The 18,550-nt window shown below is 45.4% G+C and overlaps 1 protein-coding gene across 1 annotated transcript in view; it reads left to right on the top strand.

Moving 5' to 3' along the window:
- LOC119180872 (uncharacterized) overlaps positions 1-12,184 on the top strand; it is a 26,647-nt gene extending 14,463 nt beyond the window's left edge. Inside the window, exons 4-5 of the mRNA XM_037432007.2 lie at positions 8,999-9,088; positions 11,947-12,184. Coding sequence (XP_037287904.2) covers positions 8,999-9,088; positions 11,947-12,107 — 251 coding nt within the window. The 3' untranslated portion in view covers positions 12,108-12,184. The remainder of the gene's footprint in view (positions 1-8,998; positions 9,089-11,946) is intronic.
- Positions 12,185-18,550: the final 6,366 nt, after the last annotated feature.

Here is an 18,550-nt window from a genome sequence, read left to right as displayed (position 1 = left end):
CTTAGCAGCCATTAACATGTGCATTGAGCACTATCTTTTATTGTTCAACAAGCACAGAAGAAATCTCTCACCGGAACCATCTTGGAGGTCAAAATCGTAAGGACCGCTATTTCGAGTATGTGCTACTGGTGGGTACGTACTACGAGGGACGCACAAGTCACGCCATAAGGAGCTTCGCCCCTAAAATTGTGCGGATGAAGAGCCTGCTGAGGTAGCAGGAGCTGAAAGGAAGTGGACGTTGAGAGTTACATTTAGACAGCAGCCATGGAATAGAAAATAGGGAGAAAAGCCGGAGGTGCGTTGCGTAGCCGTATTGTGGGCGAACGTTACGAATGGCGAAATAGCGCCCCAGTTCGTGTGGTGAGGGTTGACGTACATGGCAACCATTTCTGAGAGGGTACAATGAAAGCGTTTTGTCAAGCCCTTTCTTTATGGATGGTAAGTAGAAGTTGTCTTTGTGGATGGTGTTGGCAGCGCGTAGAAGCTCAGCAACATTAGAGGAAAGAAAGACCTCACCGCGGTCGCTAAGCAGAACACGTGGAGCTCCGTGGCGTAAAAATATGATACGCAGAAAAAAATCGGCTACTTCAGTGGCTGTACCAGCGTCCACCGAGGCTTTTTAAGTGCAGCCAGTGAGGTGGTGAACAGCCGTCACAATCCAACAATTTTCATTGGAGGTCACGGGAAGGGGGCCGTACGAGCCTATCCCGACGACTTCTAATGACAAAGCGGCACGAGGAAGAAGTTGCAGAAAGCCAGAAGGAGCAGTATAAAGTGTGTCGTATCCACGGTTGACATAAGGCACGCGAAGAAACATATTTGTCAATGGCGGATGAGAAGCTAGGCCAGGTGAACCAACTGCGTATTTTGTCGTACGTTTTGTGATAACCAAGATGCCTAGCAGCAGGATTATCATTGCCCCATTTGTTTTCTTCAAAACGTGGTAAATATAGCGATGTAAAACAATATCGTGAAGTTTGAATCGTTTAAGCTGTCGACGAAGTCAGGCGTTCGAAAGAGCGGATGTGCCTTGTAAGCATACTATTATTGAGCGGCAGTAAGGGTCACCGCGTCGATGCGACAAAAGGGTAGATCGGTGGCCGGATTTTAGCCAACTGAGACCCGTGATGGGTAATACCGTGATGGAGATTGGTGACGGTGGTTTATCACGGTTGGGTAGAGGGCAGCGAAAGAGAGCATCAGCATCTTGGTGCTTTTTACCGGACATGTAGACGACATCCAAATTATGTTACTGTAAACGAAGCACCCAGCGACTATGGCAACCCGATAAGTTCTTAAGCGACGAAAGCCAGCACCATGCGTTGTGGTCGGTGACGACTGTGAAGTGGTGGCCGTGGAGGTATGGGCAAAATTTTGGTACCACCCGTACAACAGAAGGCACCCTTGTTCGGTTATTGTGTAATATTTCTCGGCAGCAGTCAAAGCACGATTGACGTAAGCGATGACACGTTCGCGCGTGGTGTTGTCACGCTGCAGTAGAACAGCACCGAGACCATGACCACTTGCTTCAGTGTGCAGAATGATAGGTGCACCTGGATCAAAGTGACAGAGTACCGCGTCAGATGTTTGGGCTTGCTTCAACACCACGAAAACATTTTCACAGTCTTCGGACCAGCTGAATGCTGCGTTAATTGCCAGCAGTTGATGAAGTGGAGATGCAAGCTTGGCGAAGTCACGTATGATGCACCGAAAATAGGATGCCAAGCCGAGAAACCTGCGCCGGTCTCTGTGACGCAATGGACGGGAAAACTCGAGGACGGCGGCAAGCTTTTCAGGATCCGGTCGAATACCGTCTTTGCTGACTAAGTGCTCTAGAACCTTGATAGTCTTGCTTGTGAAGGTGCATTTTTTTCGTATTCAGCTGTAAACCAGCTTTTGCAGGGTAACCTAGGACTTCTTCGAGACGTTGCAGATATTGCGAAAAGGTAGACGAAAACACTATGATATCCTCGAGGTATCATAAGCATATTTTCTACTTCAGACCACGCAGTACGCTATCGATTATCTGTTCGAAGGTAGCGGGTGCGTTACTAAGTCCGAAAAGCATTACGTTATATTCATACAGCCCATCTGGGGTAAAAAAAAAGTTGTCTTCTCTTTCTCAGGTTCGCACACTGGTGTATGCCAGGTGCCCGATCACAGGTCCAGGCTGAAAAAATACTGCGTGCCCTGCAACGAATCTATTGCGTCGTTCAGTCGTGGGAGAGGGTACATATCTTGGCGCGTTATTTTGTTCAGTGTACGGTAATCAACGCAAAAACGTACTGTTCAGCCTTTCTTTTGCACCATGTGTGAGATGTTTTCGATTATTTTGCGTTCTGCAAGAGACACGCGGTATGGACGCCAGTGAATAACTCGGGAGCAGTCAGTCTCAATTGAGTGAGTCGCGGAAGTTGTCATACCAAGGACAGCAGAATGAACGTCGAAAAAAGAAAGATGTCAGTTTAATAAATTGAGCAATCCTTGACACTGGGCTGCTGTCAGATCATTGCTTATCGTCCCGGATAAAAGAGTGGGAGAGTTGAGCGGCAGTCAGCTTGGCTCTTGTAGGTCTCCTTGACTCGGAAGGGCAACAATTGCAACGGGATGCGGGTTAATATCGCAAGTGACTTTTGATCCACAGGGCAACACTAATGGTTAGGGGGGGGGGGGTCTGATTTAACGCAGACCCTTCAGAAAAACGGACAAGTCCTGGAATGATCAGAATGCCCCGATGTACAGTGTGGCCATAAGGTAGTAGAAGCACGTCGCCATTCACAATGCTGATGCAATTAACGCTGATTACTTCTCGTGATAGCCAAAGAACATCATCTGAGGTGGTGACTAGGCGAATGCGCTCTTCGTTTTCGATAAACAAGAGTCAGTGAGATTGAGGCGAATGAGGCACTGACGACAAGATATGGAAGCGCATGCAGACGACAGAAAAGCCCACCCCGAAATGAGTTCGTGGGTGCACTCAGGGAAAACTGCAACGACAGTATGATGACGAAGACCGTCTATGAAAACACGAACAGTACTCTGGACGAGTAATGACGTTCGTCGCTGCATGGAGAGATGGGCCCGAGTAAGGTATGTTCACTTCGTGGAGACGGCAGCAAAGGTCAGGGCGAATGATCGAAACAGCAGTGCCAGTATCCACTAACAAGTTCGATAGTCTGTCTGGAGGAATAGCTGTCCGTCCGGTTGATGCAGTTTAACCTTCTAAAACTGCATTGTGGGGTTTTCCGAGTAGGCATTCAGAACATTGGAAGCGGGTCAAAGAGGCGACACGGAACGGTGATTCAGAAATGGTGAGCGGCAGCGAGACTCGCGGGAGTTCACAGGCATACCCATACTGTAAGGAGGAGAGGGCGAACGCTGAAAGGAAGACCGGTAAGGCTTGCGCTGGTAGTTCATGAGTGCACTGAAGCGTCCGCGCTCCTCTGTAGCGTAGTCACGTTGCTCGTCCTGTTGGCGCCTTCGGCAAAAGCGAGATATGTGACCCCTATAGCCGCAATAACAGATGAAAGACGGAAGTTCAACTACTGTCTGGCAAATGATGACATCTTGAGTCGCGGTAGGATTTCGCAACGCAAGGGCGTTGAATGCGACGGTATTTATGCCCTTGATAATATGGCATATTTGTCCGATTTGAGGCATAGATGAGTTTACACGCTTGCACAAAGCAAGAACATCCTCAATGTTCGAGGTGCATGATTCACCAGCCAGTTGAATGCGTTCAGCAAGCTTCTTCGTTGCTGCCTCAGCGCGAACACTGGGGGAACCGAAAATCTGACGAAATTGTCTTGCGAACGTTTCCCAGTCGAGAAGACCTTGGAGGTGATTCCAAAAGCAGGTTTTGGCAACATCATTCAGGTAGAAAGAGACCGTACGTAATTTGGATAGAGTGTCCCGCCTGTTCAACTCGCTGACGAGGTCGCATGTGTGTAGCAATTCTTCAACGTTATCCCCTTTGAGACCCGAGAACCCTGGCGGGTCATGCTTGTGGCTGGGGATGGCCAGAGTCGAAGGTGGAGGCTGCACTGGGCTGGCGGTGTTGGATGAACCAGTATTTTCTTGCACTGCGATGACAGGTTGTAGTAGACGACGACCCGAGCGTAACTCCAGTGATAACGTGCGAGAGTACAGGGGGATCGAGAAGCACCGTCCACCACTTATGAGAAAGAGCTTTATTCGAGGCGAGCTCGAGCTGGCACACACTGATGATGGTATATACAGATGAGCAAATTATGTAAATGATGATGACACATCCAATTGATAAAGAAGAGTCAGTGACTGCGCTCACAATATCAATAAAATTACTTAGCAGCTCACCAACAAAATATTGGCCGCGTATCTGCGTGCTTTACTGTCAATGTCATCGAAAGACGATGGTCTTCCGTCTGAAGGGTCTGGGTGAGATATGAATGCCACCTTGCAGTACTGTCTAGAAACGAAAGCTGCTTTAGAATGTAGGGCCACTGGTAGGTGGCAGCACCGTATCGTCTTAGCGGAACGTAGAAAACCCCTGCTTTTTCCTGCATAGCGTTGTATTATCGGCGCAGTGCAAGAAACACTGTGGTCTTTAGAACTACGCGTCTGCGCATTCTTTTGTACAGCATTTATGTTGCACCTCAAATCTGCGCAATATTTGCTTTTTAGTCGACAGTTTTCACAACTATGAACGCAGATCAAGATGACTGGCGTTGAGCAAGGGCTAAAACTTACACCCGGTGGCTGAAATGAGTCGTGCGACAGACAGCCAAACAGAAAAAAACAGGCAGACCAAAACTTCTGAGTTTGAAGTGTCCCAAAATCACCGTCTTTAAAAGAATCAGTCGGTGTATTACTATGACCGGGACCCCCCTTCGAGGCTTATCTGGATACAGCAGCTCGTTGGGCCTGACCCAATGTCGCTAGCTGCTTTTCAGGGACCGATGGGCGGGTTGTGTTTACTAGGACAACATTTCTGTCTGTCACTTGTTCCGACAGTACACAGATACTCTCCGGGCTTATCTATGTTTTATGCTTCAGCGCTGAAGTGCCTCCCCACTGAGACAAACTTCGTTGTATCTGTCTGAATGTATAAGGTGTAGCGAAGGAGGGTAACCATTCGACAACTACAGTCAGCAACAACTTTATAAATGCGAGCTCCGCCCCCTGAGTATATAGTGGAGTGACTGTCAATGGCCAATGTGAAACATTTCCGCAAACTAGGAACTTTCAGAGTTTTAGTACTGTTTTGGAGCTTATCTGAAAAGCAGGCACATCGGAACCTGAACGGACGTCGTTCTTGTGTAAATTTTATCGTCGGCTAAATGGTGCTCTCAGTACTTCTGTTCAAATATACCAGAAGGTGGAAGTCTGTTTTCGAGTAAAACTAACCACGTTAACAAGCGTACAGAAAGCTTACCAGCCTAAGCAGGCGAGAAGTGTTTTACGCCACAGAAATGAACAAGTGAAATTGAGTGGAGAACTATACGATTTTTGTCTGGGTGTCTCTGTGATTGCTGCGGCTGAAGCTCGGTTTCATTGTTAGTTTCTAACTAAATACAAAGAAAATATAGTTTCGTGTTTTATCGTGAGGTTCAGTTGGTGCAAACGTATTTTTATTATGCTGATAAAGGTATGTGCGCGACATTGCCATGTAGATAGATTGCGTGCGCGACATTGTCATCTCACGCACACACCTGCAAACATGCAGCCATAATGTATGATGACCGTGAGCACTCAATGTCACAATGTCACAATGATTGAAAGTACGGTTTGTAGGAAAAACGCGTCACGCTGCCAATACTTTTAATATGCCACTGAAACTTGTGACAACCTCACCTCTAGGGCTACATGTGCATCGGACATTAACGCATGCTGTGATTCATCTGTTCTTCAACAGCCAGCGCCGCCTGTGTCTAATGAGAAGGGCTGATGCACGAAGCCCATTCGTTATGATCACATTACTGCGCTCTAAACCCCCTCCCCTCCTTGTTTTATTATTTTTCTCATTTTACTGGACCTTTGTAATAACAGCTGGGACCCATGGTTGACAGGTTTGGCCACATTGCGGCAATTTCGCTACTTTTTAGGGTAGTGGAAGCTACACAAACGCCTTCGTAGCTTGGCCACTTCGATGAGGGTCGCGATCTGCGCTTCCTGGTATGGTAGCATGATAATTTATTGGAGCGCAGGCTAAGGACACACACAAAAGAAGTCAGATGGCGCTGTGTTGTACTGAGCGTGTCCTTTTTTTCTCGTGTCCTTGGTCTGCGCTGCCATCAATTCTCCGGCCACTTCTTGGCTGAGCTTTAGTTCTCTCAATTTCAACCAAAATATTATTATCAAGTGATGTCCCAGTCACTGTTATTCACGTATGCGGCTTCAAAACAAGGTAACCAAGGAATATTTTCACCTTCTGAATTATGAGTTGCGACTTGTATTACGCAAAAGTGAGGACATTTCGATACATGACAATCACTCGCGAGAGCTATTGCACGGAGTCTCAAGTTGCAGGAAAGTTACATTTCTGAACGCGACTATAAACTGTCATTGAATTTTAACAAGGTGATAGAGAGTGCTCTGCATCCAAGGCACAGAGCATTCATTGAAATGAGAAATAAAATATACAATGAGCTGCTTGTGTGGTTTCTCATGGTTAGAACTTCAGCACAGAACTCAGGAATATAAGCTGCTCGCACTACGGTATTGCGTGAAATATGGCTGCAAAAATGACTGCAATTTATGCTTCAAACGCCGCCATAGGTCAGCAACCCCACCTTGAGCCGACTCACTAGGACACACTCAGACAGATCGAGCTACGAATCTGAGTGTGAGTTAGTAGATCTAGCGAGCTCGTGGTGAGTGTAGTGGTGGTGGTGAGCGATCTGGAAATCTGGTGAGTCCGGGCGAGTCCAGTTGAAGAAAATCTCCGTCAGTGCAAGTTCGAGTAACTCCGGCTCAGGAAAATTTCGGTAAATCTGAGTCTGAGTGAGTCCGAACCAGAAGATATGTTTCTTTGGTAACACTGAGTGAGTTTCACTTCTGTTTACCGACTTCTGAACGCCATCGATCCTCAATTTTATTGTAGCCACATGGGTGTTACCTGTTTTCCCACGAAGAAAAGCTACGCAAGAGTGATCAAGACTGTTTTTTTTTCTTTTCTTTGCAACTACGCAAGATACTTCATCTTGCACAAAACCATCGCTGAAGTCGGCAATTTGGGCTTGAATTTCACAATTTATGATTATGAAAAGTCTTTAGCTATCACTTTACATTCGCATCAAGGAGCTTCTCCATTTATCCATTAAAAAAAACCTCATATTTGTTTTCGCACACGCCTGGATTTTTTTCTGACCTCGACTAACTTTCGCCGAAACGTGGCAAGTTTTTCTATATTGTTGTTGCCTTTGGTCTTGTCGACTTGCCTGCCTTCTTGGGCCTTCATTCCGAGGAAACAGCTCTCTTTGATCACGTGCTCTAGCGAGACCCCTCATTAATAAGCCCCGATCTAGAAAATAAAGCCAGATTATTAAGGACCTTAATAAGGTTTTCAGCGTCATTATCACCATGCACGCCTAAGGTCCACGTGACCTCCGTAGTGGTTGCACTTCTGGCTATCTCAGTTTGTAACAAAGCAGTAAATGTTACTTATGTAAAGCAGCGACATGGACGTCATGCCGGGTTAACATCACTTGTGATACCAATCTTGACTTCACTTTTTGAACAGTCTAATAAGCAATACGATTTCATTCCTATATATCATTCAGCAAGCCATATTTAAGCTGTCGACCCCAGGCGAAAACTCTGACGAAAGTTACGTATAATATTCACATCGTCACACCGAATAGCCCACTAAGTTTTGATAATACTGTCATCTCCGCTCTAACGACAGTGCTAACCTCATGTCAGACCACAGGTTACTCATTGTAGTGTGCACCAGATGCCAGTGTAGTGGATATTTTGGGTAAGCCCAAAATGTGCACAAAACTATTCCACCTATCATCAATCTACCTTGCAACGCTTGCTTCGAAGCCAAAAAAACTTCAGCACAGAACTTTTACTTGCGGGCCGCTAGGCAGGAACAGATTTTGACAAGGCGAGCAATCCGGCAAATTTCTCAGTTAACAAAGCTACGTCGTTATGCTATATAGAAGAATTAAAATTCTCAACTGGGAAAATGCATTAAAACTACGAGATTTGTAAAAAGATTTATACACGAATGTTTGCGAAGTAGTGAAGTAATTAGATGCATTTAAATCATTCGGTGAAACCAAAATGAGCAAGTCCACAATTTCACATTTTCCTGACACGTTAGGAATGAGTGGGCATAGTGATGTAAACCATGCCCGCTCATCTCGGAAGCCACGTGTAAATCATCAACCGACTATGCTTTGTTGGTATACGGGTTGAGCTTGCAATTGCAGCACGAAGGCATAGTGCACGTACTTAAGCGAACACGGAAAACAAGACATATGTAATCATTGTCTTGAACAGTGACATCTTTGTGGTCGTTTGGTTCTCGCACTGGTGCTTCAGCTTTGTTTTCATTGTTGAATTTTGCTTTAGTTCATCATGACACAGTATTTACTAGAGACAAATTTTTCTATGTCTCAAAGCTGGGTACTTCGAATAAAGAACTTTAATGCTTCTGTTTGACCAAACCATTATTAAAAATGCATGATTAGTTCATTTGTAAACGCAATTATTTATCTTATTTATTTACATTTTCAAATTATCTGTTTAATCATCCTAAAACGCCATTAGCTACAAAAAAAACAAGTATGACGAAAGTGAGCAAATATCACATCTTTCTGAATTTTGAGAATTTTGCGCACATTTCTTGAAACTCCCTATATACCCTGCAAAGCCCACAGGACATCTCACAACGTCCTTTTGTGGGTGCTATATATTCGAACACTTGAGAAATAAATTTCGCAGCAGTATTTCTATTCGTTTGTCGAAACAAGCTGCTTATTTATCAATTACTTTTCCTCTTTGAGAACAGGTTCTCCGAGAATGACCCGGTTCAAGATCATGTACGTCGACCCTCGGAGAGATTGCATGATATTGATAAAAACCCAAAGCCGACACAGAGGCAAGTTTTTTTGTCTATGTGTTGGATCGTAGTTAACATAGGTAAGATCGAAATGTTGAGCATAAGACGTATATAACCAGAAGCACTGAAAAACGTGAAAAGTCCTTCAGAAGCTCACCATCTTGAGAAATGGTACAACGCTATATATGAATAATAAAGCACACGTTACAAAAAACAAAGACACAAAAAAATGTTACGTATCTGCATGTTTCACTGCAAATGTCGTTAAAAGACGGTCTTAAGGGAGTGAATAGAACGTTTCTTTAATGTGAGCGCGAGAAAATTGGCGAACAGGATTCTGGAGGCACTGCTTGGGACATGAGCGCCATCTGGTAGTAATCTTGGAAAACGAAAGAATGGCTTCTGATATAGCAAGCCCGCAGTGCGTGCGCGCAATCTCGGAAGCCATAATTTGTAGCGTGCAAGGCGACGGGTAAGATCCACCATCGTACCGTCTTAGTAACGCACAGGAAACACCCCCCCCCCTTTTTTTTCGTGCATGGCGGATCGTTGTCAACGCAGCGTAATAAACACTACGTTCGATGAAATCACTCATGTATGTTTTTCGTAGTATAAACAAACAAGCCACAGATAATAAAGTGTTGAGGTTGTGCCCCAGATACGCGTAATATTTCCTTTTAACTGACAATATGCACAAGTATGAACGTCGAAATTAGATCAATATTGGTGGGCTATGCGGATGTGATTAGATTTTAACCGTTTCGGGTGACACAGCAGACGGACCAAAGATGTTGCGTTGAAGTATCAACGAAAATGACTGTCATCTTTGACAAAAAATTGCTCAAAGGAACGCTCCAGAACTCCGATTTGTTTATCCCGTCAAGCAAAGATCGACGCCCCAACAGCACAAAAATACGAACGCTACTATTGTAATACTTTTATCAGGAGTGAAGCCCTTATAGGTTCGCACCCCGTTGTCGCCGTCACGGCCACCAAAGCTCCCCGTCACATCACCGCTCACACCCGACTCCCACATCCCGCCGAAAGCCCTTGAGTTAGTAACCCTCAATATTAGTTTGTTTCACTCCGAAACTCAAGTTGGCTCATCGTCCCAGAATCCTGCTTCTTAAAATATGTATTCTAGTTTTGAATGCGACGGATTTTTCAGCAAACTGCAGACACTTTGAACGTTTCTATCTATGCATCCATCTAGCCGCCTACGGTCGGTGCTCTATAGTGACCGCATCTTCAACTTGGTGTAGACCGAAATTCATAAGGCAGGAAAAGAGAGTTACAGAAATATTGCTGTCTGGTCATGACATGAATGTCGTGAAAACTGTCACTTACGTCGGCAAATGCTTTCCTCGTGACAAATGTGGCACATACCCGTATAAAAAGGACCGCAACAAGATGGTAGGCACCACATGTGATTGACAGTTTATATCAACCCAGGAAGGGTGAGGACAGACATTAGTACCTTGAATGGGAGAGCGCTAGGACATTGTTTAATCAGCAACCTAAATTAAATTGTCGGCAGGAATCGAACTGAAGCGTTCTGCGCAGCAATCAGGCATTCTACCGCAGAGCAATGCCCGCTCTTGAAACTGCATCAGAAAAAGATACTATGCTGGCGTAATGTCGGTCCAACTTCATGCAGTTGTGGCTGCAATGGTGGCTACCTAACTTTTTAACAAAGCAGTAAACATTGCGTATGTACACCTGTCACGCAGATGTCATGCCATGGTACCATAATGTGAATTCCGCGTTGACTGGAGCAGCCTATAACAAAAGTTACATTTGTATGCCTAGGCAATCATAATAATAGAAGGTTATACACTAGTCTATAGAGGCAGCTGTATGATCTCCTATAGTAGAATAGCAAGTACTGTGAATGGTTAAGCCCTTCATTCTAAGCGAGCTATAATCAAGCGTCGCTCGACACCGGGAGAAAACGCCAACAAAAATTACTTGGGATATTCCCATCGTCACACTGTAAAGCGCACTCTGTTTCATCATACTAGCATGAGTGCTCCAACGTGAGTTCTGGCCTTTATGTCAAACCACAAATTAGTCAGTGCAGTGAGTAGTACACGCCATGGTGGTGGGCGCTCTTGCTATGCACACAGTCAGCACAAAACTACGGCACTTAACGTAAATTCACCTCGAAACACCTGCCTCAAAGCCAAAAAATCAGCATTGCCATTGTGTTTGACAGGGGGTGGGATGGAACAGTGGTTATTCTCTTTTTCTCCCACTTCGCTCAGAGAAAACTGCTGGGACATTAACAAAGTGTATTCATTCATTCATTCATTCCATCATTCATTCATTCATCCTTTCATTCATTCATTCATTCCTTCATTCATTCATTCATTCATTCATACGCATTCACTTACCGGCTGGTTCGCACGAAACCGATTCGCGCCTCGTGTGGTACCTGCCAAATTTTTTAAACGTCGTTCTACTTTGCTTTGCACTGAGTTATACGTCAAAGTGTATGTTTTTGGGTACAATACTGCTGTATTTAGCTATATGGTTTACATTCAAAGTTTTCAGCTAAAAGGATGCCAACTGCTGTCCGTTGTTTAAAAATTTAACAAAGCGTGTCGTGGCCTGCTTTCGCTTCTCAATACCTGCATTAACTACGGGAGAAAGATTGATGAAGTTTGCAAGCATTATTGAACAAAATCTAAGCAATACATTCTTCCTCACTTACTGTATGATATCATCAGCCCGCAACAAAACACGATAACAAAGCCTTTCCCGGGTCATATTCAATTCTTCAATGCCGAAATCTAACGATGATAAGATATTCATGCCGTTTTATTTAACAGATAATTGGTAGTATAGAATACAGTTGTCCGCATACTAACAATCATGTTGCCCTCCTTCCTCCACAGAGTGCATTCTATTTCAGACAAGTAGAACAGTAGATGGACCGATTCCACCCGAATGCCGGCAGGTCTATCGAGACTTCTGCAACCATGACTCGGTACTTATCTATGAACCAAAGTGCAAGGAAGTCTTCCGACATGCTGCAGCCCATAACTCGGTCCGTTGAAACTAAAATGCTCTACGAGGACGTTATGCTGGGCTAAAAAGTGACGCGTGAAAATAAACCAATTGTTGCTTCGTCTACGTGCTTACACTCATGTCTGTTTCCTGGCTACTTTTCGAGTGGAAACTAAAGACGCGGTAGGGAGTGGTCACGTCAGGCATGGACAAATTTTTGTTTCCTGGCTACTTCTCGAGTGGTAACTAAAGACGCGGTAGGGAATGGTTACGTGAGACACTGACAAATGTCTGTTTTCTGGCTACTTTTCCAGTGGTAACTAAAGACGCGGTAGGGAATGGTCACGTGAGGTATGGACAAATGTCTGTTTCCTGGCTGCTTCTCAAGCGGTAACTAAAGACGCGGTAGCAAATGGTCACGTGAGGCATGGACAAATGTCCGTTTCCTGGATACTTCTCGAGTGGTAACTAAAGACGCGGTAGGGAGTGGTCACGTGAGGCATGGACAAATGTCTGTTCCCTGGCTACTTCTCGAGTGGTAACTAAAGACGCGGTAGGGAATCGTCACGTGAGGCATGGACAAATGTCTGTTTCCTGGCTACTTCTCGAGTGGTAACTAAAGACGTGGTAGGGAGTGGTCACGTGAGGCATACACAAATGTCTGTTTTCTGGCTACTTCTAAAGACGCGGTAGGGAGTGGTCCCGTGAGGCATGGACAAATGTCTGTTTAATGGCTACTTTTCGAGGGGTAACGAAAGACGCATTAGGGAGTGGTGACGTGAGGCATGGACAAATAGCGCCGGGAAGCAGCTCAGTGATTATAACTGAGTGAGCCACATGTGTCTTATTTTGCTGCGATGCAATAACAGGATGCACTATATAATAATTCACACAATTTTAGAGCAGCTCTTATAGGCGCCCATTTTCGCCCTGAACGGCGTCGCGTCACTGTTACCATCGGTGGCATAACCAACAGACATGAAAAAACGAGAAATAAAAACAAAATTGGGAGAAATTGGGACCCGGACATTCCTCGTGGTAATCGAGTACTCCAGCATCAAGGCATCCTGGTGCTCGGAATCAAGTTCCAAAAATAACCTGTGCAGGCGTCTAGTCCGCAAATGAATCGCGTAAAGCTGAAATGAAGTCTAGAAGAAGAGTAAAAATAACAAGCAGCCATCGCACAATGCTGATTGCGTTACGAATGCGTGGTTTAATGCTTCCCACCTACTGCGAAGTGTTCAGCCATAATTCTTCGTCGCCATCAGCCACATTCGGCGTTATGAAAGTACACGTAATTCTTAATGGATGTGTGGCAGGTACATCCCCTATCCGCAGAAATAATCGCGTGGTTGGTATTGTCCAAGTTCACAAAATCTATGATTTATGGTGAGGTCAACACCTTGTGGAAGGTCATAACTTCAAACACTGTTGGCTTTGTCCCGTGATGAAGCTGCACTAATTATTCACATTAACTGGTATCGTTATTGTCGCTCAATTTGGAACAGCGATTTTTCTATCTGGTTAAGACAAATAGTTCATGTCAAACATACTTTTATTAATTGTGTTTAAAGAAAGGCAGGTGTTTATGCGTGGCTCCGGCTATTCTTCTCTTACTGAACAGTTTGCGTCAAGTAGCTATCAATAAAGTCATGCAAGATTCATGCATGAAATATTTTGTTCACAAAAGCAAGGTTCAAACGTCACAAACAATGTTGATGGGTCCACAACAATTTGCACGCACAAGGAACTTTCGCACTTCACAGGGCACTCCATTTTACAGTTTTTTCCAGCAGGTTATCAGACAAGTCGCTGGGAGCTTGACCGCACCCTAAAAAGGGCCCCACCACGGTGTTCTAGTGGCTAAAATACTCGGCTGCTGACCTGCATGTCGCGGGATCTAATCTCGGCTGCGGTGGTTGCATCTCCCATGCAGGCGGAATCGCTGTAGGCCCGTGTGCTCAGATTTGGGTGCACGTTAAAGAGCCCCAGGATGTCTAAATTTCCGGAGCCCTCCACTATGCGTTTCTCATAATCATATGGTTGTTTTGGGACGTTAAACCTCACACATCAATCAATCAATCAGTCAATCAACCATAAAGAAGGTTGTCTTCAAACACGAGAAACACATGAAAGCACGCGATACATGTCACAAAAAGTATCTGGTAATGATTAACGGTGAGAGCAGTCATTGTTTATGTCAATCGGCATCTCTCTGATATTCGTGGTTACAATATCTGTATACTAGTGCGCGTGCAGTGGTGCTTCGAAAGGTGGCGTTATACCAATGGCCCAAAACTTCTGCTAGTAATGGCGGTTGTATATCAAATCCATTTATTGTTACTCAAAGTGGCTTATTTATCAGCGAAGCTGCTTAGAACATCGTTCCTTGTCCAACACTCTAAGACAATATTACCCAAAAAAGGTGAAACGGAGCCCAATAGGCATGCGCGATTAACGGATAGACCGTTGAAAAGCAACCACAGAGGAAAGCGTGCCGCGCGAAGCCAAGAGATGAACCACCCGGGGATTGCCGGCAGCGCGAAATGCGTTGCCAAGGTGACCAGCCCTCCCTCTCCTCCTCTGCTGGCTCAGTCTGTCTCCGTATTTTGCCGGCGATGGTTTGCGTTGCGTCGCACAGAGTCCTCGACCATGGCCGCCTGGATTCGATGATCTAAGAATTATGACGGGGTGCTTTTGTGCACGCTTGGATGAGCGTGGGCTGCTGCTTTTGCGTTTCGCTGCACCCTTGAAGTCTGGAGCAAGTCTCGACACGTCACAACGCCACGCTGCATATCTGTGGCTTCAAGATAGTCATGACCAACACACGACAGAAACAGTTGGGAAGGCAAATATGACGGCCGAGAAGACAACAGGCCTATCGGATATATACTTCTGTCCGACTCCGGGCAGAAAACAGCACTGGATTCTAGGTTATCATTCTTTATTCCACTCTACTTGTCACGTGTGCGATACGGATCGCGCTTGCCGGCAACAGGTTTGGTCGTGTTGTATATCGCACGCACGAAATGCATCGCGAAGATCAGCTTCATTGTCTGCAGTTCGCCTGTGCTTTGCGACTGCCTGTAAATTGGCCGCCATTGCCGTCGGCCTCCCGTAGGCTCGCTCATCGAGTGCTCGCCTGTCTTCGCCGCCGCGATGAGCTCCGGGCTGACGATGTTGGGCTGAGATCTCGTCGCTGTGTTGAGAGTCGTCGAAAACACGTTGCGGGTTCTCGTAAAGAGCTTGGTTGTATGTCGCGAGCTGTGAGTGCACCAGCACGGGCTGGCGGGGCTTTCGCTAGCGTCGGAGCTCACTGAAAATTGGTCGCCATTACAGGTGGCTTTCCCGTCAGTCGGTCGCAAGCAGCTCGGCGCCATCCGTTGACCGCGGCGGCAGACTTGCGTTTGCGCGCTGCACCTCTTCGAGTTTGTGGAAAAGGGCCGCATTACCGTCGATTTCTTCGGCAATAGCTCCAAACCAGCTCGGCGCTGTTCGTGGTGGCGGCCAAGCGTGCACTCGCTCTCCTGTTCGAATTTCGCTGGCGGCAGACACTCCGCGTGCAGCGCCGTGCTTGGTCTCGCGTTCGCTTGCTCAAGCTGAACGATGTCGCTCGCTTAAGACTCGCTGACTTCTTAGCGGCACGGTGGTTCGCGGAGTTGTGGCTGCGGCCACCGCTCCTAAGCTGTTGTGCTACGGGGATTGAAATGAGTCTTTGACAATGTGTGACATCATGGTGAAATTATTAGCATGTCATATCTCACGTATGTTTTCACTTCACTTTGCACGTATTTCTCATATGCATTAGTATTCATTCTCTGTCACGTGTGACTCACTATTTTACATACTTATTGTGTAGCCGTGGGCACACACCATGCTGAAGACTGTGTGCGCTGGCGTCTGCGATGCCTGTCATTCATCTCTTTCGTCAGAGCAGCGTCAGAAGGACTGTGCAAGATGTGAAGGTAAAGTTATTTGTGTGTCATATTTTAACGCTTGTTTTTATATTAACGTGCACGTACTTGTCATATGCGTGCATCTTCATCTTCTTTGAGGTGTGCCTAAATATTTTTACTATATTATTGTGCGTGCAGCCATGGGAACACAGCAGGCAGAAGGCTGCGTGCGCTGGCGTCTGCAATGCCTGTAATCTATCGCTTCCGTTAGAGGAGCTCCCCAAGAAGTGAACAAGATTTGACAACGAGACTGGACTTGTACACTTCACCATGAATTCACTTAAAGGAATGGAGAAACTTCATGTGTATGAAGAAAAAAAAATATTTAGGTGTCTCGCTTTTCTCTTTTGTTGTTGCCGTACTGCGAAAGCAGTCACTCATAGGTGGTTAACTAATTTTTTGCGTGTTCTTTTCTGCGCGATTTGTTGCTAACTGCGCAGAAAAACAGGCGAAAAAAGTATTAGGTCTGGCGGAAAATAAACAAAAAAACAATGTTTGAACTGGGGATGAAAAGTCCATCCGATTGGAGTATCTGAGTGGATCAACCGTTCGTCTGGCAAGGTGCAACTGTGATGACTAACGGTTGCCCGGTAAGGTGCAAATGTGGGGGTTAACAGTTGCTCTATAAGGTGCAAATGTGAGGAGTAAATCTCAGTTTTTGAGGTGAATCGTGGGACTAATGGTTACTCATTAAGTTGTAAATGTGAAAAATAAATGTTAGTCCCTTGAGTTCGTCTGTGGGGACTAACTATGAGACCCGGTAACGATGGTATTGTGCTTTAAATTTTTTGGTGATTTATTTGTAAGCATGAATTATTCCATCTGGACATACGAAAACGTTTTGCGCTATCGAATACGTGACCAATTTGTAGGAGTAAAGCTTGGTGGCCCAAAAAACAGGCGAAGTAAGTAAGGTAAACTTTATCAACTTTTATTTATACATACACCGTCGTGAAGATGCACACATAGTGTTCCTACTATTTGCTAAGCTTCTGCTGTTTTCTCTGCTGAGTGAGTCTGTTTGTGCTGTTGTGCATGTTCGTGAACCGGTGTACTTGGTAGTCCTTCTTAAATATTGCGTCTTGGAATGAAGCTAACACTCATGAAAAAAACATTTAACAAGGCGCTTTATCACACGCTTTTTCCTCCACATGCACCTATTCAGGAGCTACAAAACAAGAAAATAATTGAGGTATGCACAGACATCCAAATTGAGTTAAAGATCAGCAGCTCATATTTCAAAAACAATAAATTGGATGAACGTACTTATATAATATCGGGTGAACGTATAATTGGGTGAACGTATAATTATATAATCGCCAAAAATAATTGGAGCAACGGTAGGAGATACTACGTAGCATACGTAACACATGCACTACACCACGCACCAGCCCTCCTTCCCTCATCTAAAATAAGAGAGCGGAGGTATCACAATAAGCACGGTGTGCTATGTGCAAATAGCAAAGTGTTTGCCGATCCTGAAAGAATAACGCCTGTTCTGAGAATGCATTGCCACGTGGCGATGATTGTTTATTTTGATGTGCTTGCGGTGGGAGCAGCGGAACCTAAAACGTGGTTGATAGAGCGAAGCGTTAAGCTGCGTATACTTCATTGCGTTGTCATTTTCAGCCAAGCAGACCGTGTCTCCCTGCAAATGCGCCCTTCAAGAACGCAAAATCTATGCAGTTCCTTGCACTATCTCGCGACGATACGTTGTCGCCGGGATGAGCCCCAGCGCCGCTCAGCTGAATGTGTTCAAGGTCAAGGCTTCCGCTAACAGTTCTGAAGCGTTACATAACACCATTTCAGCGAAAGAACTGAATGTGCTAAAGGTGGTGCCTTTAAAACAACTAAATAGAAGTAGTATAGACACACACATACCTTCGGATCAAGGGGAGGACGCCAATACAAACACTGTAACTTTCAGCGCATTGTAAATATTGGTGGCAGCTGGGTCCGCAGCACTGCCCCATATCAAGAGCTTGCAGCTGTACACTATGCGAACATTCAGTGAACGAAGAACTTCACATCACTCCGCAGTACTTCATAGACTCGGAAAAACACGTTCAAAAGCACCAGCACATCACGAACAGGCTTCGTCAGGCTTAAAACTCCTGCTATCTCGAACTGCGGCAGCATGCACGTGCACAGCAGGAGACGAGTGTCAAAACTGAGTGACGTCAGAGGCCATGCCCGGAGTAGTGAGCAGGCTGAATTATTTTTCTAGGTGGAATTGGCAAAGCGCACTCAGTTTTTGCACCTGCCCAATATACCGTAACTAAAGTAATTTTGTAAATCTGCAGATGGCAGTGCTCTCAATCGACGCCACCACAATGCTACGATGGTTAATACAAGCTGCATGTTTGTAAAAAAAATAAAAACACAAAGCTTACACACGTTTTCATAATCAACAAGCCACAGCCCATTTGCAAAGCATAGGTCACGCTTATTTCAGACAGTTTATAAGGACAGCCAAAGAACTTTATTAACGCTCTGGGGAGCCAGCCAGTGCAGTCCTACAGAAGACCCCGGACTT

The sequence above is a fragment of the Rhipicephalus microplus genome, chromosome 10, assembly GCF_043290135.1.
Source record: "Rhipicephalus microplus isolate Deutch F79 chromosome 10, USDA_Rmic, whole genome shotgun sequence".
In the NCBI taxonomy this organism is placed as follows: Eukaryota; Metazoa; Arthropoda; class Arachnida; order Ixodida; family Ixodidae; genus Rhipicephalus; species Rhipicephalus microplus.
Note: the sequence above shows the minus strand (reverse complement) of the source record. Positions and strands in the feature narration are given on the sequence as shown.